Below are 25,867 nucleotides of genomic sequence, written 5' to 3'. Positions count from 1 at the left end.
GACTACAGTGAGGCAACAACTGAGGTTTTTGCCCTTTGGGAAATAAGTCAGGGTTTAGGCCAGTTTCCTCTGCCCTGGATAGATTTAATTGTTCTGCTACAGGTTTTCTCTGAGGAACATTTGCAGTAAAAACAATTTTAAGGCAGACTCCTATGTGAATAACCCTTCTTTATATTACCATTCATGAATGCAATGTTTTCTCAGCATCATTGCCCCTCTGTAATTCCACACAGCAGCTGCATCCTGAATTTCACATTTCTTGAAGTGTGGGACCCAGTAGTACTAGCGATACTGGCCTTATACTGGCAGTCACCATAGCAACAGTTCTTGGTACAGTGGTTTCTGTGTCTCAGGCAGAGACTGACATCTAATTCAACTAATCCTCTGCTTGCATTCTGGAGTGACTGTTTTGGTTCTTTCATTCATATTTCTGTGGTGGTTGCTCTGCAGGTGTTATTTATTTATTCTTGCATTTTTGTTCAAGAAAAAAAGGCTATAAAAAAACAATAAATGGTTGGTCCCTGGCCCCATAGCTTACACCGAGCACTTTTTGACTACTGTCACACATAGCAGATCCTCCATCGGAGGAAAACGCCCAATGAGAAACGCACTGATGCACAGGTGTTAGCGTTTTTCCATATATATAGAAAGGTTGGACAATACAGTCCAACCTGATATAACAGGAGCAGATGAGGTAATGAGTGCTGCAAGTTCATTTTTGTTTAAAAGCAGCAAAAGATGAATCTCCACTAATAGTTCAAAAAAGGTTAATGTTTCTAAATCTAAGCATGTAAGGGATGGTTTGTCTTGCTACATGGGGTATGTCTGCCAGTGCTAAGGATGCAGGGGGTTAATCTGCCCATGTAGACGTCACAGTTGGTCTGGGGGGAGGGTGTCTGCTTTTGTGATGTATTTTGCACAGTTAGCAGCTGCAGGACTCCTTGGTACAGGCATACACATCCATACACAGCCGCACTGTGCTGCTGACTCTCCTATCCTCACACGCTCCTGCAGCCGGCTGAGCGGTGAGTGCTGTGTGCAGGGGGTGGAGAGGGGAATCAGGGCACAGCTATTTACCTGCATGTTATTTGTGGCATGTTTGTAACAGAAAATACACGACTAACCAGATGTGTGTGATGCACAAATTAGTGTATCTATAATGTGTGTTAGAACAAAGGATGTCTGTAATACTTAGGGTTCATGTCTCCTTAGGAAAGGTATGTTGCTTAGACAGTGTGTGTATGGAAGAAAATTATTATTTTGGATATTGGATTAACTAAATGTGTGTATGATAAATGCAATATATCTACATAAGCTGATCTGATCTTAAACTGTCAATTTTGCTACAGGGCATGATTTTTAGCTTGGGATCTGTACAGAGCATTTTGTGCAATGGTGTTTGTGGCATGCAAGCTGTGTATTACTAGATGCTTTGTAACTTAAGTACTTAATAGAGGATGTGTGAAATGATCCAGAGATTTTGTGCTGCATGTATTGAGGTTGAGCTATACACACATATACACTGCATGCTTGATGTACCTGCTTATGTATGCATGAAGCACGGTAATGCTTTTGGAACAGTATGCCAATTATAGCAATATATTTTGCCTCCCATCTCTTCCTCCTGACCCTTTTCCCTCCATTTTCTCTCCTTCACATCCCTTGCCGCACTCTGCCTCTCCCCCTCCTCATCCAGCTGATCCCCCATAGTGCTTCTAGATAATGGATTTGCACTGTCTCCTATACAGCTGATGGGAGAGGCAGAGGAGTTGAGAAGGTGGGAGGTGCTAGCGGCTTTAGTGACAGTAGTGGTACTGTGCATGCACAGCACAGTGGGTCACATTGCTAGACAAGGAGGGTGGGCAAATAGGCACATTTCTACATTGTCTGCCAGTAAAACAAAAGGAATAGGAGGTGCACCTAAAGTTATTTTATAAAGAGGTTCTGATCTAATGTAGACATAGGAACTAGTGGCAGGATGATAAGCCTAACTGGTTCCAGGAATATTTACACAATAATGAAACTTAAATATCAGAGAAGCACAAAACCTTGTTTCTGCTTACCCCTCTTCCCCTAAAAAAGGAGGAACTGAAAGTTTGTTCATGGAAAAGCAGCAGAAATGGGAAATGCGGAGAGTAATCATGAGCAAGGAGAGCATGTAGTGCCCATTGCAGCGCAGACTGGAAAACAGCAGATATGCAGTGTATTAGGAAAGTAATGCACTGTGCTTTGCAGATTAAATGCAGATTGCTTCTCCCTGGTGCAGTCTTCAAGGTCAACCCTTGCTTTTTTGTGTTTCTTAACTAAGAATTTCACCTAAAAATTAGCAAAGTACAAAGTACAAAGCAATGAGAAAGCAGATAGCCCATGAGGTTAGAATTTTGTTATAAAGGATGTCCATTCCTTACTTTCCCTTAAAGCCCTTTCCGGTTTATCTTCTATCTATAAAACAAAGGCAGCTCCTGATAGGCAGGGTCAGTGACCTTACCAATGCAGTTTAATTTTATGGGCTTCCATAGCACCTCTTTTATTCCTTGAGTCCTTTTTTAAATCCATAAAATCTTAGGCGAGCCACAGAAAAACAGTAACAAATGAAGCCAGCCGTATATTGCCTTAACAATATAAATGTCTGCTACATGAAAGGGAATCCTACAGTGAACAGATAAATATTTCATACTTATTTTAGCTTGTAAATCTGGTGCTTGCCCTTGAGAAACACACAAAATACCTTGCAGAGTTGTACCTTGGCATACTACAGAGTGCTGATGATTATCTAAAATATTAGGTGATATTTGAGTTGCAATAAACAACCAGTACAATGCAGTAAATGAAGAGGGAAGGGTTATTGTGCAGTGCACTGAGAGGGATGCACAAGCAAGCAGGTCTTGCACTCACAGTGATATGCAGCATTATAAGCAGGCTAAAGTATTGATTGCACTCAATGCATCTGTGTGTTTTTTTGCAGCTCCTTCTGTACTGATGAAGTGACGGGAGGGAACCGTTCAGCAGTGGCTGTTGATAGAGCTGTACTTGGTAAGGCTCTATGTGAATCCATTGATATCTCAAAGCCAGAATGGCACAAAATCTATGACAAATTCACACACATTAGAGTAAAATGACACAAATGTTGTGGTTTAGTGGCACTTTATACTGTGCATTTACCTAGATATGTTCTATTGTCTACATTCCTTTAAACTAAACCACATCCCATTACTTATAGACAGCAGTGGGCCACTGTATACCTGATGGACAGCTATCGGTGGAACCAGAAATAGAGATAAGTGAGCAGAATAGCTTACTTGGCTGTTGGTGGGATTGTGGTAGTTGTAGTACAGCAAAAGCTGTAGAACTTCAGACTTGGCCCTTAAGTACTTATACATATCAGTTATCAATGTGATATCTAATTTGGCTGTCTAAAAATGTGGAAATTACTTTTTGATTTCCACATCACTTCTTGTAAACCTTGCTAGATGGGCTGCATAATAGCATTTTGCTTAAACAATCACTTTGCAAACTGAATTTATTTGATATGTGCCTCCAAAGATGCCCCAGTAGCCCCCCATCTTCTTTTCTCCTGATTCACTGCACATGCTCTGTGCTGCTGTCAGTTACTGAGCTTAGGGACCGACTCACAATATACTGTATATATAGAATATAAATGTCACAATATAAGGCTGATTAGTAATTAATTGAAATTGTCATTACATGGCAGCTCAGAAACCAGCGCAATTAGCATCAAAATGTAATAATCAGCCCTGTAGTTTCAGCTTATATGACAAGCAAACCTCATTTTCAGCTTGATAATTTGCAACAACCCCTAAGCTCAATGTCTCAACAGCTGCCCAGAGCCCACTGAGCATGTGAGTACCACTGACACTTCCCAAGATGGGGAGCTCCTGTGACAAGTCAGAAGTTCTGGATCATTGCTGCTATTGAGATGTTGAAACTTTAGGCTGGTGCAGTAAGTTCACTATATAAAATATGGCAATATTTATTTTTAGGGTTTAGTTCTCCTTTAATCTAGGATAAATGCCATCTGTACCATGTTCTGAAACAAGCCTTGATTATCTATTCATAGACTGACATGAATATGTAGGCCAATGTATTAGAATGGCATATTCCTTGTCTTTATGACCCACAGAGCATCTCATGAGTACCAGAGCAATAAATAAGTGGCCTACATTGCTTGTTCTAGTAGCGCTGTGTATGTCAATCCTTTTCCAGGAACTAGAGCGATTAAGTTATAGCCTAGATTTTAAAGCTTTCATTTTTGAAAGTAACATATGACATAAAAGTCCTATTCTGATATCATAGTGCAGGTATAGGATCTGCTTTAAGCAATGATTGGGACCTGGGGTTTTCCAGATAAAGGATCTTTGTGTAATTTGAATCACCATACCTTAAATCTGCTGTAAATCATTTAAACATTAAACAAGCATTGTTTGACCATCAATATGGATTCATGCAGCTTATTTATCAAGATATGTTTTATTAGAAGGAATTGTTTTTGTGATCTAATAAATATTAGGAACCAAACAAAATGTTAAAGTGTTGCATGTAGGAATTTTATAAATGCTACAACTTCATATTTGTAACCATTTATTAGTGGAGTGCCACAAGAGCCAGTTTTGGTCCTATGTTTTTGTAATTGTTGTAATCATGACTTTTGCTGCTCACAGCACACCATTCATTACATAGTTACATAGTTACATAGTTACATAGTTACATAGGGTTGAAAAAAGACCTGTGTCCATCAAGTTCAACCCATCCAAGTAAACCCAGCACACCTAACCCACACCTACCAATCTATACTCACATACATAAACTATAAATACAACCACTAGTACATTGCCAGAGCCAAGCCAAGAGTTCCAGGAGCCCAAGGGTGCCTGACACCAATCTATCCTCATGGTCTGACACTATTGTCAACCTACAGCCTGCTTGGGTCACTGTCAGGCTCCTGCCTTGTTACCCCCACACGCCACTCACTGCCAGGTCCCCCTTTCCCAGTGCTACAAGCAGAGGGCACAGTGCAGCATAACTGCACCCAAGGCACTTGCTCTCCCTAGTTCTGGTCCTATTCATGGCAACTGAGCAATGGGATTGGCTTGGGGAGTCAGTTACAGTAAGCCTGTTTCATTTTGAATGAAATTGTATTTTAATGTAAGGGCAAAGCCCCCCAAAACCTGTTTTCTTACGTGAGTTAGAAAACTTTAGTAAATATGCCCCATAGATTGCAGATAAACAAATGGTTAGTATTTCACTATAAAAGGTTTAAACAAATTGCAAACTGGGCAATGTGATGGGGTTAAATATAAACTAGGGTAGACCCAGTGGCTAGTGAAAGGCCAGTAGTATTGAGGGCCTAGTGAGGGACCAAGTAAATGTTAAAACCAATCAAAAAAACAAATATTTTCTTCTTCTTGTGCGGGGGCTATAAAAGATTTCCCTGTGGGGCCCAGTAACTTCTACTTTCACCACCAAATTCTAATAATTGCACCAAGGCTGTGGTAATATTTTTTTTTGCTTGTACCTATAACATGATACGTTTGGGGAAATCTGAGAGGAGAAAGTATTCAGCAGTGCTATTAGATAGGAGGCTGACAAGCAGCATTCAGTGCCAAGCAGCAGCTGCAAGTTGCAATGACCAATAAATTTATGGGCACATTTTAATAAAAGCTTAGGGGGAACCAACACTTGTGAAATGAGGTATTATACATGAAGTTGGCACTGCCTTTTTCCTGCCATGTGTTCTGAGATTATTATACATTAATTTGGCACTGTCTTCACCCTGCCATGCATTCTAGGGTATTATACAGTGCTAGCTAGCGCTGCCAAGCAGCAGCTGCAGTGACCAATAAAATCCTTGAATACTTGGGTGGATTTTAATGAAGGCTAAGCTGCCCTGAGCATTTATCCTGGGGTATTATACATAAAATTGACAGTGATATTTACAGTATACTACCACGTGGTCTGCGGGTATTATATATAGAGCTGGCACTGTATTTATCCTGCAGCCTGTTCTTAGATGCATGATATTGGCACAATATTTGTCTTGTCATGTGTTCTTATGTATTATATATGAAACTTTATTATCCTTATCCCCTAATGGGTTCTGGGAATTTTACATGATACTGGCCCTGGGATAGTATAAAGGAATCTGTCTTTAATTAGCCTTGCCAAACACAGAAATCAACCCGCCTATGCTAAAATGTATAAGAGACCTAGCAGCTCAAACTTCAGGCAGGGGAGCCTCTAGTATGAGACAAATTGAGAATTTTGCCTCAGAAGGCAGTGCCCCACAGGTTATTATGGGTGGCAAAAAGTTGCTCCTAGCAACTTTAAAAGATGATATTCAAATTTGTAAGTGGAATTTTAGCTCTTCTAGTGAAGAGAGTGTTGGCTAGGAGTTGAAGAAGGGCTGGAAGTGGAAAAGGTAAACAAAAGAGTTATGTGCCTAGCGCCCCTCAGCATTGTGCCCTAGGCATGTGCCTGCCCCTATTCCTAGCCCTGGTACAGGTTTTATGGATGCAAGAAAGCCCAGGTATTAACACCTGCTTTGAAGAGGTGGTACTTCCAGGGTTTACTTAGTGTTTTGTGCCTACCTGCACAATTGACTTGCACCTAGTAAATCACATGCTAATAACCTTATTGAGTCCGTGTGGCAGAAATTATGCCTTTTACACAGATATTCATTAAAGTGACACTGACTAGGAATGTGTCAGTATTACTAAAGTGTAGCAGCACCAAAATATTTCTGGCCAAAATTCCTGAGTTGCCCTCAGACCAGCAGTACCTGCTTGGCAGGAAGTGCACAGATAGTAGAAGAAGCCATGCTGTTTTCCTTCTGTCATGCTGGAATGGGTGCAGCGCAATCCTTCCACAGGCTTATTACAAATGAACACAGTTCTCCAATCTATGCAAGGATCACGCTTCACCTATCCCAGTGTGAATGACGCAACTGCAGCGGAGCCTTTATCTATGTCTGAGTGTCGGCTCAGGTAAGTACTGCTGGCTAGGGACTTTTGGCTAAAAGAACTATGGTGCCTCAACTCCTTAGTAATACTAAGGGGCACATTATTCGCTGTTTAAAACACAAGAACCATGAAAAGCCTGAAAAATATAGTGTATCTTGATACCCAGTGATTAGTGATACCATTTGTATCACGTTACTTGCAAAAGCCAGTGAAAAATTTTGTTGCCCCTGTTGTAAAATATGAGGATATTTGAAGTCAGCTTGCACTTCCATGGCCTGTATAAAAGTACTTGGCCTATGGCCTTGTGCCTTTTTATAACCATGGAAGTCCTCAGTGACTTTGAATAGCCTTATAATTTGTAATAGAGTGTACATTGTTCTATATCTATCTATCTCTCTATCTGTTTGTCTATCTATTTCTTTTATATATTTAAATAATAAGAAGCACTTTTTAATTGTTGGTTACAATCTTTATGTAACAGCTTTGATAAATTATGTTTATCTTGTTCATATGAAGATTAGGACCCTTAGCGAGATCATCTTTTACACAGGAAGTGCAGAGAATGCAGACTTACTAGCTTGCAGCTTCCTCTTACCTCTCAGAAATAGAGAAAAACAGAAGTGGTAACACAAAAAACTTCATTTCCGCAGAGAAAGTCAGAAAGAAGCCTGCACATACAGAAAAATGTAAGACTGAGCTACTCAGACACTCTATCTGTACATTAGAAATAAATGGACCAATAACATGTGCAGGAGATTACAGATAACTTTAGAACAGTTTGGTTCCATGGATAAATGAAAGTCTATATAGTGGGGTCTTTGCTGTATCAAGGCATGTTGTAATCTTTGTTTCTCTCTCTCTGGTCTTCCTCAGGTCTGCGGGTCATGGGAAACCTCATTAAGGTTTTGGGAAAAGATTTAGAAAATTGTCCTCATTTTTTCCTGGATTTTGAAAGTAAGTTTATTAAGTTTATCTTTAACAAATTATGTCTCTGAGAATTGTGTTTATAAGAATATAAAAGAGGGGCCAAGGAGAAGTGTTGTTTGTTGATGTCTGAATGGGAGAAAATAATTGAAGAGGAGTGAGACTGAGAGTATATAGACAGGGGAGGAGGGTGGCATTTTTGTTTGAGGAGGCTACCAATAGCTGGCTTTCATAGAACGCTTATATCTGTGTACTTATAAAAGAATGTTGTCATAATGAGTGAAAAGGTGTTTTAACAAGAAAAAGAAATAAATATAGTAGCAGGACAAGGTTAAAGACTAAGTAAATGAATGAATGAAAGCAAGGGGGCTGAATGAAGAAGTAAAGGCTGCCAATCGGGTGGTACTAATAGAGCCTGAGTGAGGCTTACTGAATTTGAGCAGTGGGAGCGGGTGCAGCCTTTTATTTATATTTCTGTTTGTTCTGCAGAAACCTTCTTAGTTTGTTTCCTGTTTTCTGTGTTCTGTGTTGGAATATCTTTGTACTCTTTAATAAAGCTGTAGTAAAGCACAAGCGTACACGCCTGTTCATATGGTTTGGTTATTGTGCATAGCATTTAAAGAGATATCAACCAAGGTTTGCTTAGGAATTTTGATGTTGTTAAGAAATACATGCATCTTTGAAGTTATGTTAAATGTACACACTAGAGGACATTTATCTTTAAAAAATAATTTATTAAAATGATTTGCAACCCTTACAACACTGAGCAGGTGTACTGATAGTATACCACTGACAAACTCCTACTAAGGCCTTCCATAAGTAGCTCTGCCCTATAGTTGTGTCACTACTATATGTCTGACCATTGAGACACTCAGTGTGCATGCACAAAATGCACATAAGAGGTGAGAGCTATGAGGAAAGACTCAGGGAAAAAGATTAGTTAAACTTCAGAAGGATTTGTTGTAACTATATATAGTAAGGTTACCAGTCAAATCAAGAACAAGAAGGGCCTGCTGCGCATAGAGCAGTGTGGTATATAAACAAAAAAATGTTTATATGCCACACCCACTTTTTGCCTTACACCCCCATTGTTGTATGCCCACTCAATATCACAGCGAAATATTTTATTCTTAATATACTTTAATACAGGTATGGGACCTGTTATCCAGAATGCTCAGAACCAGGCCTTTTCCAGATAAGGGGTCTAGAGTTTAGATATCTATATCTTAAGTCTGCTAAAAATTCCCATCCCTGTATAATATATATTGGAGGAAGTGGGAGGAGGGAAGGGGATCAGGTAATAGACAACAGCTCTGTTGCCTCAGGCACAGCTGGGAATAGCTTTCAGAGACAAGGATGCTTGCCAGGGTCAATTTTCCACAGATACAGTGACTCTGAAGTGAGGTCAGTCCCCCCAAATTGGGGACTGATGGTTCGATGGTTACCCTATGAAATAATTCCGAAACCTTTTCTATTGGGTTGTCAAGCAAAATAAACTTTACTTACACTCACCATTTTGTGGACATTGTTAGTAAGGCAAGCTTTGTATCACCCCAAAATCTCGTGTATGCACCAGAAATAAGTTGACAACACTAACAACAGTCTGTGCCAGGGCAGTCATTTGAAAGAGGGTTAGTGTTACCTGAAAAAAGACAGGGTTTGGGTGGGTCATGGGCAGAGTTTTAATAGGGTGGTGTAAGGGGCCCTGAAAATGTACAATCAATACCATGTGCACAAACTAGAGTTAATTTTATCAGAAGCCGCAGGTTCTTGGACTATGAGAGGAAACCCACATATTCATAGGGAAAACAACCAAAACCCAGTAATGTGCAAGGCAGCAATGCTAACCACGGCACTGCTGTGTTTCTTATATATGGATAACTTTAAGTTTTTCTTGTGGTGGATGACTTCAAGTGTATACCAGGTCTATAAAATGAGATTCAGCTTACACTTAATCCGTAATAAGGCATGATGTGGCAAATAGCATATTGACTATAGAGCTCATTTGCAAACACTGTGTACAAAGTGCAAAAAAAGGCAGCAATCTGCCTTTTTTTTGCCCACTGCATGAGGCATGTGTAACTGCCCTTTGAATCGAATACTGCCTGCTTGTGCCTCATTCTAAGAGCCTCTACAAGCCTCTGAGGAAGCTGATTTGTCCAGCGAAACACGTCAGGTGGGGTGACATCACGTACAGTCGCAAGTAGAGCCATGAGGGGACTATGCCGACATGATCCTCCTCTGGTACTAAACAGTAACCTTGTGACTAACCCCAAAAAACTAAATGTAAGTGAAACATGTTTTAAAGTTTTTTTTATATATATTAAACACTATTTGGATTTTTTGTATATCTTTTTATTGGAGTCTGAGGACACATATAGAGTAGAGAAAGAAGTGCTTGATTGATTACTACAAGCAATACCTCTAATCATCAGTTTGTAAGTAGGCACTTCTGCTGATTGGTAGAGGTTTCGGATTGTATATAAGTACTTTACTACAGCATATATCAAAGAACATCTGAGTCTTTATGCTACTTTTGTTATTTGCTATAACACTGGGAGTTGATTTGAATGACCCCAGGTCCCGAGCATTCTGGATAACAGGTCCCATACCTGTACAACCATATCAGCCTTTTTTAATACTGTTACAATACAGGTATAAACTGCAAAAAGGTAAATGATCCAGTTGTACTAAGGGAAATTGACTCAGTATGTGTTAGGGTTGAGGTTATTACCCTGTATTTGCAGTTGGTGGTTTGCTAGATTGTACGTTAGTTCACAGTGTCTTTAAATATACTACTTACTACTCTCTGCATCCATTTACTGCACATAGTGGCATTTTGAATACAGAATATTTAGAAACTGAATGGAATTTTAATTTATATTGTACATATGTTTGATTGCCCTTGATAGAGCCGTTGATTATATTGTAGTACGGAGTGTCTGTGTTTGAGTCAGATTTTGGTACTGCATATCTAACAAGCACAATGCACAAGCACTAAAAAACAAAAACACTTTAGGGCCAATATCATGTGCAACTTGCTCTCTGCACTTTGCACCAGAGTCCTGTCAGTCCTGTCAGGCACTGTATGATGTCCCCTACATGATTAATTAACCATATGGAGTTTTCTAAATATTTTTAAAACCCATGGCCTGCTGCTGGATACTTGATAAGGAATCTGGTTGTGTTGGCCTATACAGTATTACTCCATATATTTATGCTTGGGTCAGGGTCAGACTGGGCCCCAGCGGCCCAGACCCGACCTTTGCCAGCACTCCCCAGGCCAACCACTCCTCACCTGAAGTTTCCCCTGAAACTTGCGCATGCTCAGGGAAGGACATTGGGTGGGGGACCTTGCGGGGAGTTAGGGAGGCCCAGCGGGGGCCCCTGCAGGGGGTAAGGGAGGATCAGGGGCACATGCAGGGCCCTGGCTTGGGTTCATCAGAAAACACCTTCTCCATAGTATGCTTTGTTGTAACATAGTCTGGTTGTGAAAGAGTGAATAATCATAGCCTTCTCAGATCTGGTAAGCTAGAACTGAGAGCTTCCTAAATTATATACACAGGGTCACACTGGGCCACCGGGAAAAAACCTGGTGGGCCCCGGCGGCCTAGACCCACAGGTGTCCCTCCCCTGATGGGTTTCACTTATGCGCAATCAGGGGAGGACTTCAGGCAGTGGCCTCTATTGGGGGGGTAAGGGGGCATGGCGGGGGGCCCCTGTGGTGGACGCGGCCAGCGGAGGCACTTTGGGGTGTGCGAGGCCCCTGGGGCAGCAGCCCCAGTGGGCCCTTCACCCCCTAGTCCGACCCTATATATATATACATGCCACTATAAGGGGGGAATAGTACTAATAATCCATACTGCTCTGAGAATTTTGAGTTTCTTATTACGTGAATTTTTTTTATTATGTGATTTAGTTCAACACATTGTACAGTGTCAATGTCATAGTTTGTACTTATTTTTGTTTATCAGAAAAGTGAGGGAATTTATATAAGGAGTTTGTTGTGTATGCATGCCTAAATGCTGAAATAGTAATGTAGATTAGTTTCACTTACTGTAACTTACTATTTCGCACAGAGAATGGTTTGACTAACACCAGTATACTATATATATTTTGCACAAAGAACAGTTCCCTCCACAAAACCATCCAAAAATGTTTTTGAAAGAAAAGGCAGAACTTCACTAAAAAGTGGTCATGTGCAACAGGAACTTGTAGTGCTAAAGACAGAAATAAATTACACACACACGGGTGGTTTATACAGAATACATTGTTGCTTTAAAACTACAAGCAAATGTATAGCAACAGGGTAAAACCAAATTATATATCACATTTATAGATATATATGTATGTATAAAACAATCTTGAAGGCGATTTCCCATCTTACCTAGTAATACAAAGATAAGTTTAAAAAAATATCAGTACAGAAAATTAATTTGATGCGTACCACTGGGCTACCTTAAGTATGCACTGGCCACACTAAGGGGGCCATTTACTAACATTAAGATTTTTTTTTTTTATCCGATTCAGATTTTTTTGTGTCAAAACTTAAAAAAAGTTGTGACTTTTTTGAGATTTACTATGAGTCGAAACGGCTAAAAATCTGATTCCGACAATTCACCATCTTAAACTGCCTAAGATCATGTAAAAGTTATTGCCAGAGCTCCCTGGAGGATTCTTCTTTTGCTTTGGATTTTTGACATGGTCACCGGGGTTTTCTGTGTGACAATTTGTAAAAGTTGCAGTTTCTCGATTTTTTTTTAGACTTTTTCTCACACATTTGTGGAAATGAGTTTATTCAAATTTTAAAAAAGAAAAAAATGAGAAATGTTAGAGTTTTAGTAAATCTGCCTCTAAGTTGTAGCCAATTTAGTTTTGACTTAGTGGATAAATCCAACTTATTTTGGAAAATATGTAGTTTTATGTGGAACTAAGGTTTTTTCTGCTATTTGTTCTAACAGTTTAGAGTTTACAACCTCGTGACAAAACCCTATCTTTGTGTTCCACCAAACTCCCTTGTGGCTCTTTCCTAAATCCACAACCTGTTTCATTATCACAGAGTTTACCTGTAGTGCCACTGCTCTTCTCCTTCTATGCATGTTCACTCAGAAGAATAAACTCATATGATTAAGTACAATTCCCATTTCTCTTTTTCCTGTCTGCTGTGATGCCAGGTCACAACCTAAACATGGGGATCAGTGTGTAGTAAACCTTTTCTTACATTTTACAACTAGAAGCTTATGATGAGTGGGTTAAAAAAAAAATCTCAAGCTCAGACACGCACACATCAGCATTTCAAATCCCCAAAACCACTGCTGACATTATCTAGTTGGATCTTAGTCTATCACAGCACTCATTCTCAGCTGGATCTAGTCTGTCCTATTACTAATACCCAGTAGCTGTCTTGGAGCATTTGATTTCCTAATTAATTAAAGTGCTGTTTGTGAGACTTGAATGACCAAGTGGTTCCATAAAGAGGAAATTCACCTTCATGTTATATTCTAGTATGTTACAGAATGACCAACTCTAAGCAAACTTTCAACTGATCTTCATTTTCTTTTGAATTTTTTTTTGTTATTTCGCCCTGTTTTTTCTGACTTTCAAGCTTTTAATGGGGGTCAGTGACTATGGTAGCCCATAAACCAGTGATACCCAACCAGTGGCTCGCGAGCAACATGTTGTTCCCAGTGGCCTCAAAGTCGGTTCTTAATTTTGAATTCCTGGCTTGGAGGCAAGCTTTGGTTGCATAAAAACCAGATGTACTGCCAAACAGAACCTGATGTAGGCTGCCAGTCCATACAGGGGCTACCAAATAGCCAATTGCAGCCCTTGGCACCCCCAAGAACTTTTTTCACTCTTGTGTTGCTCCCCAACTATTTTTATACCTGAATGTGGCTCCCCGTTAAAATAAAGTTGGAGATCCTCGCCATAAAATATTGTTCTCTAAGCCTACAATTGTATTGTTATTGTAATTTTTTTATTACTTATCTTTCTATTCAGACCCTGCTGAAATTTCAAACAGGAGAGTTGCTGAACAAAAAAGCTAAATAATTCAAAAACCACAAATAATTTTGAATTGGTGGATTGGGTCTGGGTTGGTGGGGCCCATGAGGGCCAGGGCCCGCTGTTTTTTTTCCGAGTGCCCCACCAGCCCAGTCTGACCCTGCATGTAAGCAACGCTTGCAGAGACAAAAATCTAGCTTTAGTCACCATGTTTCTTACAAAGCAGTGTTTTTCATTGAAATTACTGCAGGTGTAAAGAACAAGGCACCCTTGATGTGCTTCACTTTGCACACGGTGCCCTATTGGTCCGGAATTAAAGTTTTTATCATTTGATTTTAACAATATACTAATTCTGAAGGTAGGATTGCCACCTTTTCTGGAAAAAATAATGGCCTTCCTATGTTTTTTCCCTATTAATAACATTGGCATCATCCATCATTTATACCAGCCAGGCCAGTAAAATACCAGCCAGGTGGTAACACTATTTGAAGGTGAAAAAGATTTTTTATTATGACACGAGAGTAAATTAAACAAAACAGTAGGCATTTGTTGGTCAAAAAATATTCACTGCATCTTGAGTCAATACTTTGTTTAGTGGGCTAAGTGCATATCAGATTCACATAGTGTTTGGGAGTAATTCCAGTTTATTTTTAATGTAAATTTCCTCAGTGTAATTTAGGTTAGTCCAGTGACACTCCTGCCCTTGATTTTTAATAAGTTGTAACACTTGTTTGGCTTAATAGGGGTATTATTACCAGGCTAGTTTGGACTTAGAGCATGTGTTACATGCAACCCCCTTTCCCAGGATGGGCCTCCGCTATATGGGAGCTATGTCAGGGGCTATAGGATGTTATTGGACTACAACTCACACTGGTGTTGTGCAATAGATTAAAGTAATAGGACGCCAGGAGCTCTTGCAGAATAACTGGATAGTACTTTATTGTCCAAGACAAGGGTATTCAGGGTATTTCAATATACTCACTCAGATGTTACACAGATCACCATGCAGTTATACAATTGATGTAAAGATAGATCAATAGCAGAAATATGATGCTCCCCTGGATATCCCTTCTCATCAAGAGGTTGGGCAGGTAGAACACCAACAGAGTGATAGGTAGGAAAGCTCACCGGCATAGTCCCATGCTCTTTTGGAGGTTAGGGCAAGGCATATTTGCTAACCTATTTCCCTAGCACTTCTGTGTCCCTAATCTAAGGCCAGTAATGCCTGTTAGGAAGACTACTCCTTTGCTATTATCCTTGATGGAGCAAATGGCTGCTCTTTCTATATAATTCTGTCTGAACTCACACCTCCTAGAGGGTGCTATAACATATATTGCTATGCTGTCTTTTCCTCATTCACGGGGCCCTGTCCCCGACTTTAATTTGGATGGATATGTGGCTACTGGGCCGGATCTGTACCCAGGCTCAGTTGGGGCTCTGCCTAGGACACAGCATGCAGCCAAAAGAGGAAGTCACACCCTCCTGCTAGACACTATATCAGTCTGCAGGGGGCGTGTACTACCAGGCTAAACCTATAAGGGATAGCTATACAACTGTAAACTAAGTACAAGGGCTCTGCCCTATAACAGTACAGATAAAAATAGGTAGGGAAGCAAAGCCATAGGGAGCTTAACCCTATGGGTCCCTACAAAGTCTCACAGGTTCACTGTCTGTATGACTTGCTGAGGTCCTGATGTGCATAGGAATCCGGTCACCCTATCTTACATATATAAAATATCAGTGTAGCTTTAGCTTTTAGTCTCATATAACTCTAAATTGGCAGCTTTGTATTTGTAGCTTAGCTCCTGCTAGGGTAGATCGTTTTCTGCAAAGGTAATGTGTCGATCACAGCTGTGTTACATTGGGAATAACCATGACTTTATTGTTGTTCACATGAAATGAATTATATAAGACTATAAAAAGGAGGATATTGGAAAGCCAGGCAACTTTAATTAGAAATTAATGGATTTATTGGTGGGGGGGGGGATGTGAGAATTCTGCCCATGGTAGGTGAATGTAGGTCCTAAGAAATGTTATTTTCTATTGTGGTTCTTAATACACATAACATATCTTGTCACTTCCTGTCTCTGGGGAACATAATATGTTTTTTTCATCAAGGAATTGGTGAAGCTGAAAACCAGAGGAAGTATCTGATGGGTAGAGAAGCAAAACTGTGTTTTGACTGCATCTGTATGTCTTACTGTAATTTATGTGGCAGCTTAGAGATTTTTCACATAGAACTTGAGCAATGTCCTGTGACAACTATGACAAAGTCCATTTGATCCCACTAATGAATGATTTCTGACGCAGGATAGGTTACTAAACAGGTTTAACTTTGGGATAATTAAGTAGCTAAACCCCCAGTATTAACAAAGTAGAATGCTCATTTAAGAGGCACTGGCAGTATCCAGACTGCAGAATGTGTAAAAATATCCACATCTGGTTGTATTAAAAACCAATGATCATTTGTGAATATTTGTAGCACATATTGAGGTTGGGGTATATTATTCCTTTAGCCTAGATTGGGAGGTAGTTGTAGCCATTTTGGACATTGCACCTCTTATATTTTAAATTAAAATGCCTTGCAAGTTTCAGGGGCAAACAGCAGCAATGTTTCAGGCCATGTGTGGCCTTTTATCAGGCATTTTAATTTAAAATATCAGAGGTGCTGTTCCGGATCGTTTTTACCTGGATATGCCGATGGAAAGTGGCCATTGGGGAACCTGCACTGCTACAAACTAAATACAAGGTGTTGTGCTGACTACTGCTTCCAAAGCCATTTTGGACATTAAAATTTGAGCATCCAGTCTATGGGAAGATTAGGTGGAGTAGCCAGGCAAATAATTGTTTGTAACCATGTTATGTTGAATGCAATAAAATATTGACACACTAACCATTTTATATATATTTTGAAAGGAGCTAACGCTAAGCTTTTATATGACTACTTATCAACTTGGTGTTTTGTGAATAAATATAATATCCTACCATTATATATCACTATTTAATGAACATAAGAAAGCCTGTGATTGTGTAACAACTGCATTCTAGTCTTGGTCATACTTCAAGTTGAGGTGATATATTTCTATCAGTTTTTTCTCAGTTTTTTCTAATTTGCTGTAGACTGTGTCTTTTAAAAAGCCATGAGAGCAAAGGGAGATTGGGTATTGAAATTTGTGCATAGAAAATAGGCTATGCATTCAATTGGTCCACTGGTCTTCTGACTGAAAATGAAAAGAAATCTGTATATAGTCTTCTTCCCTTTCTGCAGTGTGTCAGAAAAAGCCATACACTGCCAAATACTTTCGGCTTCCTTGTGGCATTAGGGGTTTTTACTTGTGAGGGACGGAATACATGATGACAAACTTGCAGCCTCCAAACTTCACTATATCTGCCAGCATCCTCACAAAACCAGTCTGGCTGAGGGTCATTCGAGATGTAGTTCACACCATCTGGAGGACAGAGATTGACATCCCAGAAGATCTCTCTTCTGTAAATCTTATTCAGCTTTATGTTATGGACAGTCTGGCCAATGATGGAGGGAGCTGAGGGAAAGATTATCCATTACTGTCCAAGCAATATAATAAGTACACCATTAGTAGGAATCAGTGTGTAAAAAACTGAACAAAATGCCAAGTGTGATGTTCTGTGGTTCACATCATTCAGATGGAAGCAAGGTAAATAGCAATTGTGAATCCTAAATTGCATCCAGTCCACAACTACATATTGTAGCAATTAAAGGTTTATTGTTGTACTTATTGTTGTACTAATATGGAGTCTTTACTAATGTTTTGCTTCTTTTTGTGGCCTCAAAGTGAAATGTTTAAAAAAAAAAATGTTTTGTTGTTCTTCGATAAGGACTGCTTTCCACCCCACCTATACCCTTAGTAGCCCCTGTCATTCCCACCTCTCTTTTTTTTTCCAGGTGTCAGATGGGGAACCTTTTAAAAGTCCTGTCTTATAACGACATAGAACAGTGTCCCACTTTTTTCCTTGACTTTGAACGTGAGATCATTTTAAGTTTTCCATGTTTTTGTTTGTTTTTTTTTTATTTATTTTTGTTTCTGTTTCATTCCATCATAAACTGAATCATATTTTATCATTAATTCACTGGTAAAGTGCAACCGTATGACGGTTATTCCTGCATAGGTCCTAAACCAATCACAGTGAGTGTAGTCAATTCCCTAGAAAATTATGAGATGACGAAAATGCATCTTTTCTTTGTAAAACTGAGCAATGTGCAGCTAATAGTGTCCTACCCTACCTGCCATAGGTACATATATTGATACTCTGGCTAACTTATTTTTTCCAGCAGTTGGTGTCATACATATGCAGATCTTTAAACCTTTAGCATGTATATACTTTATGGTCTTAATCTCTTAATAATCACTGCACAAAACTATGCCTCTATCTAACATAGTGGCACCAAGGCAATTGTAACATAATCAAATCTTTATATGTGTTGTCAGACACTATACTCTCCCTGAACAACTAAAGTTTGCTACACACAGCATGTAGGCTCATGACGTTAGACACATTAAACCCAACTGGCCATCATCTGCCTCTGCATTTGGAGTTTCCATACTGGTCAGAGATTGCAGTGCTGCCAATGGCCATCCAGATTTACTGGATCCCTCAAATTAATCCAGCCATTTAGGCAACAGCAAGTAAATCAGATGTGTCTAAGTGCTGGTTAATTTAGCCCACCATGGGTGTGTAGCCAATTTTTTGTGCCCATTCCTCTGTTGTGTGTTCTCAGATTAATATCACACACCACAAACACCTGCCTGTATGCAGTACTAAATGAAGTTTCTACAAAGAACTAGTCAACACGTATTTTGCTTATTTTGTTTTCTGTTTACCCCAATTTCACATAAAGATAATAGAAATAATGTCAATTGGATGTTTTGTTCTTTTTTGTAAATTCTGCCCTTATTGTAGTTTCTTGTTTTGCACTTTCAGTAAACTGCTTGCCTTTTACAGTAGTGACCACTTAAAGGCAAACTGCCCTACTGTCTCCTTTTGTGACAACCATGTAACTCATTTTTCTGTGCAGACCTGTTAAAAAGATCACCAAAGCACAGATCTGTTTCAGATCCAGCAAAATTTTGTTCTCACTACCCTTCCTGTGCTTGGAATCTGTAGATGCTCAGCCCACTGAGGCAGAAACCGCTGTGTGGAATCAAGTGAATTCTGTGCTGGAGGAGGCCCAAGGTGTCCTGGCTGAGCTGCAGTCATACAGGGGAGCAGGACAAGAGATAAGACAGGTAAAGCAAGAATAGAGGACTCAAATCAGGGTTGTGGCAAATTAATGTTATTGAACTACAACTCATAGAACCTTTTAACAGCCATAAAGGCTTCATTGTCCTGTACCCACTAAGGGGTCGCAACTTCATAACTAATACATTAAGGCATCCGTTTATGAAGTTGTATAAAATGTGGGGATCAAATATTCCACTGAACTAGTCATCTTTCTTCTAAAATGTCCCATAAAGTCCATTTAAAGCAAATAATTTTATTTTTTTCATGATTTCCTTTATTCACTATAAAAATAAAACAGTACATTGTACTTGATCCCAAATAAGGTATAATTAATCCTTATTGGAGGCAAAACAATACTATTGGGTTGTTTAAATTTTTTTTTGTAGACTTAAGGTACGGAGATTTGAATTACTGAAGGCCCCCTTAACCAGAAAGCCCCTGGTCCCAAGTATTCCAGATCTTATGCCTGTAAATGGTTTATTCCACTAAATTATTATACCAAATGATTTACACATTAGCTTCATATAAATGCCCTTAAGTTAGGTTAACACTGTGAATTAATAGTTAGATACACATACTTGTTCCTGGGCCTCTTGTTTTATACTTAAGAGGTAGAAGACAGACCTACTGATGGGCTAGTGTGTCTTTATTGATTAAATAGCATCTTATAGCCCTCTTTACCAGAATCATCAAACCATGCTTATTTCAGTTATTTTGGGGGAAATAAATTGATATAAGTACGTTTAGTATGTCACATTGTTATTTATATTACTTTCTGTAAATGTTCTGTGGCCAGGCAATTCAGAATCCACTGGATCTGCACCTACAAGAGGAGGCCTGGCGTGCTGTCTGTCCCTTGGTAGCCAAACTCAAGCGTTTCTACGAATTCTCCCTTCGACTTGGTGATTATCATATTAGACAAACATCTCTCTCAAAACAGTAATGTTTTTCTTTCAGGGTAAGAACCCATGAAGCGGTAGTGTCGCCCCGATAGATCCTTACTATGGCAGGCTACAAACTGCTCCAAAAAGACTTTCCACAGGAAAGTACAGTAGGAGTTGCCAGTGGAAAGCCCTTCGCATAGCTTCGGTAATTCAAAGTCGAGTGAAGTTGCCTGCAGGAGAAACTTTGTGCGACTTCAGATTACCGAAGCAATGCAAAGGGCTTTCCAACAGTGACAACTATTGTTGCCAGTGGAAAGCCTTTTCGGAGAGGTTAGTACAGAGTAGCAGAGATCTATCACGGGCGACTAACTCGCTCCGTGGGTTCTTACCCTTAAAAACTAATGTCAAACCCGCAGTAACAGATTTCAGTGGTTGTTTTTCTTCTAGTTGAGTACATTTACATGGTTTACCTTCTTTTGTCTTATTTAGAGAATGCCTTGCACAGCCTCCTGGAAGCTCTTACATCCCCCCCATTTGCCCCTACTCAACATCTGGAGAGAGAGCAAGCTCTGGCCAAACAGTTTGCTGAGATTCTGCACTTCACCCTTAGCTTTGATGAACTTAAGGTACAAGATTAGTGTAAAATTAGCTGGTGCTAGATGTTATTTCACATGAAGGATGGAAATGTTTTAGGGTAACTGTAAACTAAGCATCATGGCTGGCTTGTGGTTAATCATAGCACTCGAAAGTAACTGAAAATTCTCAACTGAAAATTCTCAAAATTCCAAATATATTTTTACATTTTTATGTAGCTATCATGATAAAATTGTCCAATCATGTGCTTCAATCAATGTAATTTTATGGACATAAATAATGTTGTAGCCTGCTAACTATGGGTACATGTAATATAATGTCATTCAAACTTCAAAAGGACATAAATCTGCACTCCATCTTCAGATAATCACACAAACTGTAGATAATCACACAAACTGTAGATAATCACACAAACTGATAATTGGATGGGAGATCAAAAAAAAATAAACTGACTGTAAAATGTTACATTTCAGAGAACACCTCAGAGAATAACCTTTCTTATAAAGTAACGCAACTGCAATGTGCTATGCTATTCTTCCATAACCTAAGTTTGTAATCTGTTTAATTTGATCTGTCCTCAGATGACAAATCCTGCAATACAAAATGACTTCAGTTACTACAGACGAACAGTCAGTCGCAACCGGCTAAACAATTTCCAGGTAATTTCAATTGCTAGGTATCCTCAAAACACATGCAAACTCAGAACTCTAATCTTGTATTTACAATATCATTTAGGTGGATGCAGAGAGTGATGTCAACAATGAGATGGCCAATCGCATGTCTTTGTTTTATGCTGATGCCACCCCCATGCTGAAGACTCTGAGCAATGCAACCACTAAATTTGTGTCTGAGGTGAGAAAATGTGTTGAAATTACTAAAGCTGGCCATCATGCACCGATATGATTTTTGGGCCATGTGCAGGCTCCGAATTACCATGCCGATAATTTTCGTACCATGGTGATTGGTTGTTGAGTCAATTGGACAGGTTAGAAAATTTTGGTTGGAGAATGATAAAATGTATGCATGTACTGTGTATCTCATGATATCCTTGGGTGACCTACAATGCATTTTACTGTTGTCTTCCAATTATTTTATATTTGGAACATCCTCTGATTTGTTATTTTCAGGGCTTTATCCTACAATTTTAGTTTTATATCATTGCATTTAAATGTACGACCAATATCTGAACTTTCGTCGGAAGATGACTAAGATCTGAATGTGTATGGCAAACTTAACAGCTTTTAAATACAGAAGGGTAGACTGAAGTAGGAGGAAGTACTGGGGGGCTGTACGTTGGAGCATATGGTCACCACAAATTTTAGACTAGGCACTACAAAAATAAATACTGGGGCACTGTATTCTGTGCAATGCTCATACAAAATTGTTGCTATTCACATGCCAGAAGCAGGTGTATTGCATTTATATCTTGGCAGATGCAGTAGCACAAAGTAATGGATGTAGATAACCTATGACCACAATTGCTTTTATACATTTTGCAGAACAAGTCTTTGCCCATTGAAGACACAACTGACTGTTTGAGCACAATGGCGTGTGTGTGCAGAGTAATGCTGGAGACTCCGTGAGTACCAATGATTGACCTTGTAAGGCACTAATCAGACACACTTCCAGATATATACCAATACAGTTCCTTTATCTCTTAGAGGGTACCGCAGCCGTTTTACCAGCAACGAAACACTGCTCTTCTGTATGCGAGTCATGGTTGGAGTTATCATCTTGTATGATCATGTACACCCAGTTGGAGCCTTTGCCAAAACCTCCAAAATTGATGTAAGTACTCAATGCCATAAAATATTTTCAGTTATTATTTGAGGACATATGTATGTTCTATAAAAAAAAAAATTCTTGTTATGCAAAGTTAAGTGCACAACATAACATACCCACAGGCTTTTAGATGTAATGCTTCACCTATCCAAACAGTCTGGTAATTTGCTTTTTGCCTATAGAGAGTACCATATATAAATGTAACTTTAAATACATTACATTATGTTCCAATTTCTCCATGTGAAGGCCCCAGAATTTGTACATTTGGCCAATCTGCCTATAGGACACGGTTGTCAAATGGACAAAACATTTTTGAATCTGGCTACACGTTAGTAGCCTAACTGTACAATCCGTGCTTGAATCTGATTATTCAGCAGTGGCATGAATGGTTGGATCAGGTAATAAGCCAATATATGTTTTCAGTCAATGATCAGATATACATGCTCATGCAATTTTGATTCAGAAACTAAAATAAATGAGGCAACAGCATCCTCCTGTGTGTACCTTGCTCAAGAAATGTGCTCTATCAAAGGAATCCTACTGCTACACCCAGGAACTCCCTTACACCTAGCAACCCAAATAGCACGGTTGAGCATGCCACAAAAGTGGGGCAGAGGACAGCTACTTGCAGTCCTGCCACTTAAACCATTCAGTATCCTGGCAAATATCTGGCACCATTATAGTCAAAATGTAAGTGCAAAAAAGGCTTGCAGTATCTTTACAGCATATTCACTCTTCATATCTATGACTTATTCTCACACTTCTAGATGAAAGGTTGCATCAAGGTGCTGAAGGATCAACCATCCACAAGCACAGAGGGCCTTCTAAATGCTCTGAGGTATGTAACAATATACCATTGGTAGAATAGACGTTTCCTTAATACAGTTTATTAATATATGCAAATTTAATAACATAAGTTTGTTCTTTTTCTTAGATATACAACCCGCCATCTAAATGATGACACCACATCCAAGCAGATCAGAGCTTTGCTCCAGTAATACACTGTGCATTTTCACTGTATTTGAGACAGCAAGGGGGGAGAGGGTTTTGTGTGTCTTGTGTTATACGTTCCTCTTGCCTTTCTGCTCCCGTGTTCAATAATCTGCAGGTAGAGGATAGTAATCTTTAGATTTAGTCCTTGCTGCATCAATGTTCTTTATGGTCTCAAACAAAACAATACACAGCAGCCAGTCCTTGCAGTAGCACTGCACTCCAAAGCCAGTATGTATATCACAGATTCTTTATGTAAACAGTGCATATTACATGTAGGACATCCTACAATGAATTATAAAGGAAAGTCTCTGTTATCGCTGAAGCTCCTGGTTCTGTTCCCCTGTGTCCTATATTTATCACACATAGCTTGGTGTTTATTATTTTTGTTGTCAGGGGAAATGTACACTGCACCACAAATTCATGTGTGAATATTTCTTTTTGTACACATATAAGTTGTGAACATTAATGCACAGCTAGTCAAAGTGCATGAACTAAATGCATATGGACCTGTCACCGATTCCAAGATAATCTATTTGGAATCCTTCACCCAAATCTGGCCAGCCGGTGGCTACTTACAGGTGTTTTGTATTACAAATGCTTCATGTTTCTGCTTGATTTTACATACAACTTAATGTACATACAATAACTTTTTCTTACTGATTATTCTTCAGTTTACTTGTTCTACAACTAATAGTACCATGGACATGTAAAAAACTACTCCAAAGACGACTACACTTTTTTTTTTTTTTTTTGCAGTAAAGCAATCGTAAATTGACTTTAATAGCGCCACATTAATTATGTACCAATTATGTACCATAAAAGAGCATTGATGAATTAGCTGGAAGCATATCCAGACCTTTGCATGTGTCTGTACAAATCATCAAATTGTTAGTGTAAAAAATGTACGTGTGTACAACGGAGTTTAATGGAAACCTCAAATTTAGCCAAGGGTGCATCAACCTTAAAACAAAACTGTGCAACAACCAAATTCATTAATGTATATATAGTGTTAAAATATAGAAAGCACTTTCCATATTACTTCTCTGCAATGTGAAGATCATGTACCATATATAATGTAAAACTGCACAAAGATCATCTGCAATGCTGTGCAAAGTCTTTTTTACATTCCTGTATTAGAAAATCATGTGCAATAATTTACCAGCCTTCCAAGTTTTACAAATTACCAGATTTTATCCCATGAGAATACATATCTACTGCAAACTCTGGTGCTGTTCATGGGAGGTAAATACGTAGATATTTTATTCTACTGACTCATGCTCATAATTTGACAGATTACAAAGTAATCCCCTATTCTTCAGAGTAGCTTCATTCCTATTATACTGTTATAAAGAATTTTTTTTTTTATTAGTTGCATGTATCATCCAAAATAACAACGTGAACCTCTTCAAATACCCAGCATCTCCACTGAGTACCAGAAAAAGATCTAAAACCGTAAAAATGGAACTGTGCCAGGGACGTGCCTATGAGTTGACTGCTTGAGAAAAAGCTATACCACAGGGAAAAATTATGTTGTGAATTTTGAACAAATAATATTTTGCTAGCCTTTTATTCATTTGATACATGAGATGGAGATGATTTACACCCAGAAGATTGGTCAAGAAATTTGAAGTAGCCTTAGTAACTCATATTTACATTGTATCTATGCTCAACCTGATGATTCTTTGTCTGTGCTGCTGATAAAAGGAGCATAAAGTGTAGTGTGCCTGAGTTAATGTTTGCAGTGCAACTGATATTGTATACTTCAGACTCATGCTGATGTGGACAAACTGGCTATTAATACCAATTTTTACTCTATGTATTTCACAAGACACATTATCATATAATTGTCTCTGCAGTGATTCTAAAGAAAAGGTCTTTGTAAAACTTCTCATGTTTTACACTGTCTCTAAATATATCCTTCATCACATTCAATGTAAATGAATTTTATTACAAAAAAAATAAAAACCACTATGATGATTGCTGCATCTCAGAGCAGCTGACAAACTAATTTTGTTTATGCTCTCTGTAAAGAAACAGGTAAAGAGCTCTAAAACTTCTAAGGAAGGGATGGACATGTATTCTTGTAGTTAATGTTACAATACAATACAATATTTTTTATTTAACAAGAACCATTGCAAGGACCATTAATATGTAACCTACCAAAATATGAAGGGTTAAGCAAAAATTGGCAGGTAGAGCAATTGGTGAAGTCCCAAATCTTCTCTTATTAGTGTCTATTCTTCTTGTAACCTTTCTGTACTCCCTCCTTTTAAAACCAGCCCTGTCTAGACCTAAAGGGTGGAATGAAAATAATAGATGGTCAATGCACTGTCCTTTGGCACAGAGAGTAAAATCTAGATGTATTTGTCTTCATGTGGTTGCAGTCACATCTATATTATGGCAATTACCCAAATTATATTGGAATTCAAGGATCTCCAACTTGGATTGCAC

At 38.9% G+C, this 25,867-nt stretch overlaps 2 protein-coding genes across 9 annotated transcripts in view; one reads left to right on the top strand and one right to left on the bottom strand.

Moving 5' to 3' along the window:
- Nucleotides 1–919: 919 nt before the first annotated feature.
- LOC548655 (uncharacterized loc548655) lies at nt 920–25,424 on the top strand. 6 transcript variants are annotated; one of them, XM_012956909.3, is made up of 13 exons: nt 920–1,025; nt 2,966–3,033; nt 7,851–7,931; nt 17,827–17,906; nt 19,047–19,168; nt 19,960–20,065; nt 20,537–20,673; nt 21,223–21,300; nt 21,377–21,493; nt 22,141–22,220; nt 22,303–22,429; nt 23,191–23,261; nt 23,358–25,134. In XM_012956909.3, the coding sequence occupies exons 4-13, from the start codon at nt 17,834–17,836 to the stop codon at nt 23,419–23,421; spliced, it is 975 nt and encodes a 324-aa protein (XP_012812363.2). In that variant the 5' UTR covers nt 920–1,025; nt 2,966–3,033; nt 7,851–7,931; nt 17,827–17,833; the 3' UTR covers nt 23,422–25,134.
- trit1 (tRNA isopentenyltransferase 1) overlaps nt 23,291–25,867 on the bottom strand; it is an 18,647-nt gene continuing 16,070 nt past the window's right edge. The window contains exons 12-13 of one of the 3 annotated variants that reach the window (XR_004221061.1): nt 25,577–25,707; nt 23,291–23,525 (exon numbers count right to left, since the gene is read on the bottom strand). The gene's annotated coding sequence lies outside the window, so the exon portion shown is untranslated. The remainder of the gene's footprint in view (nt 23,526–25,576; nt 25,708–25,867) is intronic. The other 2 variants (XM_018091209.2, NM_001011306.1) reach the window with 2 other exon arrangements.

Source organism: Xenopus tropicalis, chromosome 2 (assembly GCF_000004195.4).
Source record: "Xenopus tropicalis strain Nigerian chromosome 2, UCB_Xtro_10.0, whole genome shotgun sequence".
Lineage (NCBI taxonomy): Eukaryota > Metazoa > Chordata > Amphibia > Anura > Pipidae > Xenopus > Xenopus tropicalis.
This window is presented reverse-complemented; position numbering and strand designations above follow the sequence as displayed.

Coding starts and splice junctions, on each gene's coding strand:
- LOC548655 (XM_012956908.3), top strand. CDS start 6,953: ATGACGCAACTGCAGCGGAGCCTTTATCTATGTCTGAGTGTCGGCTCA. Junction 7,002..7,850: donor ATGTCTGAGTGTCGGCTCAG/GTAAGTACTGCT, acceptor GGTCTTCCTCAG/GTCTGCGGGTCATGGGAAAC. Junction 20,674..21,222: donor TTAGCTTTGATGAACTTAAG/GTACAAGATTAG, acceptor ATCTGTCCTCAG/ATGACAAATCCTGCAATACA.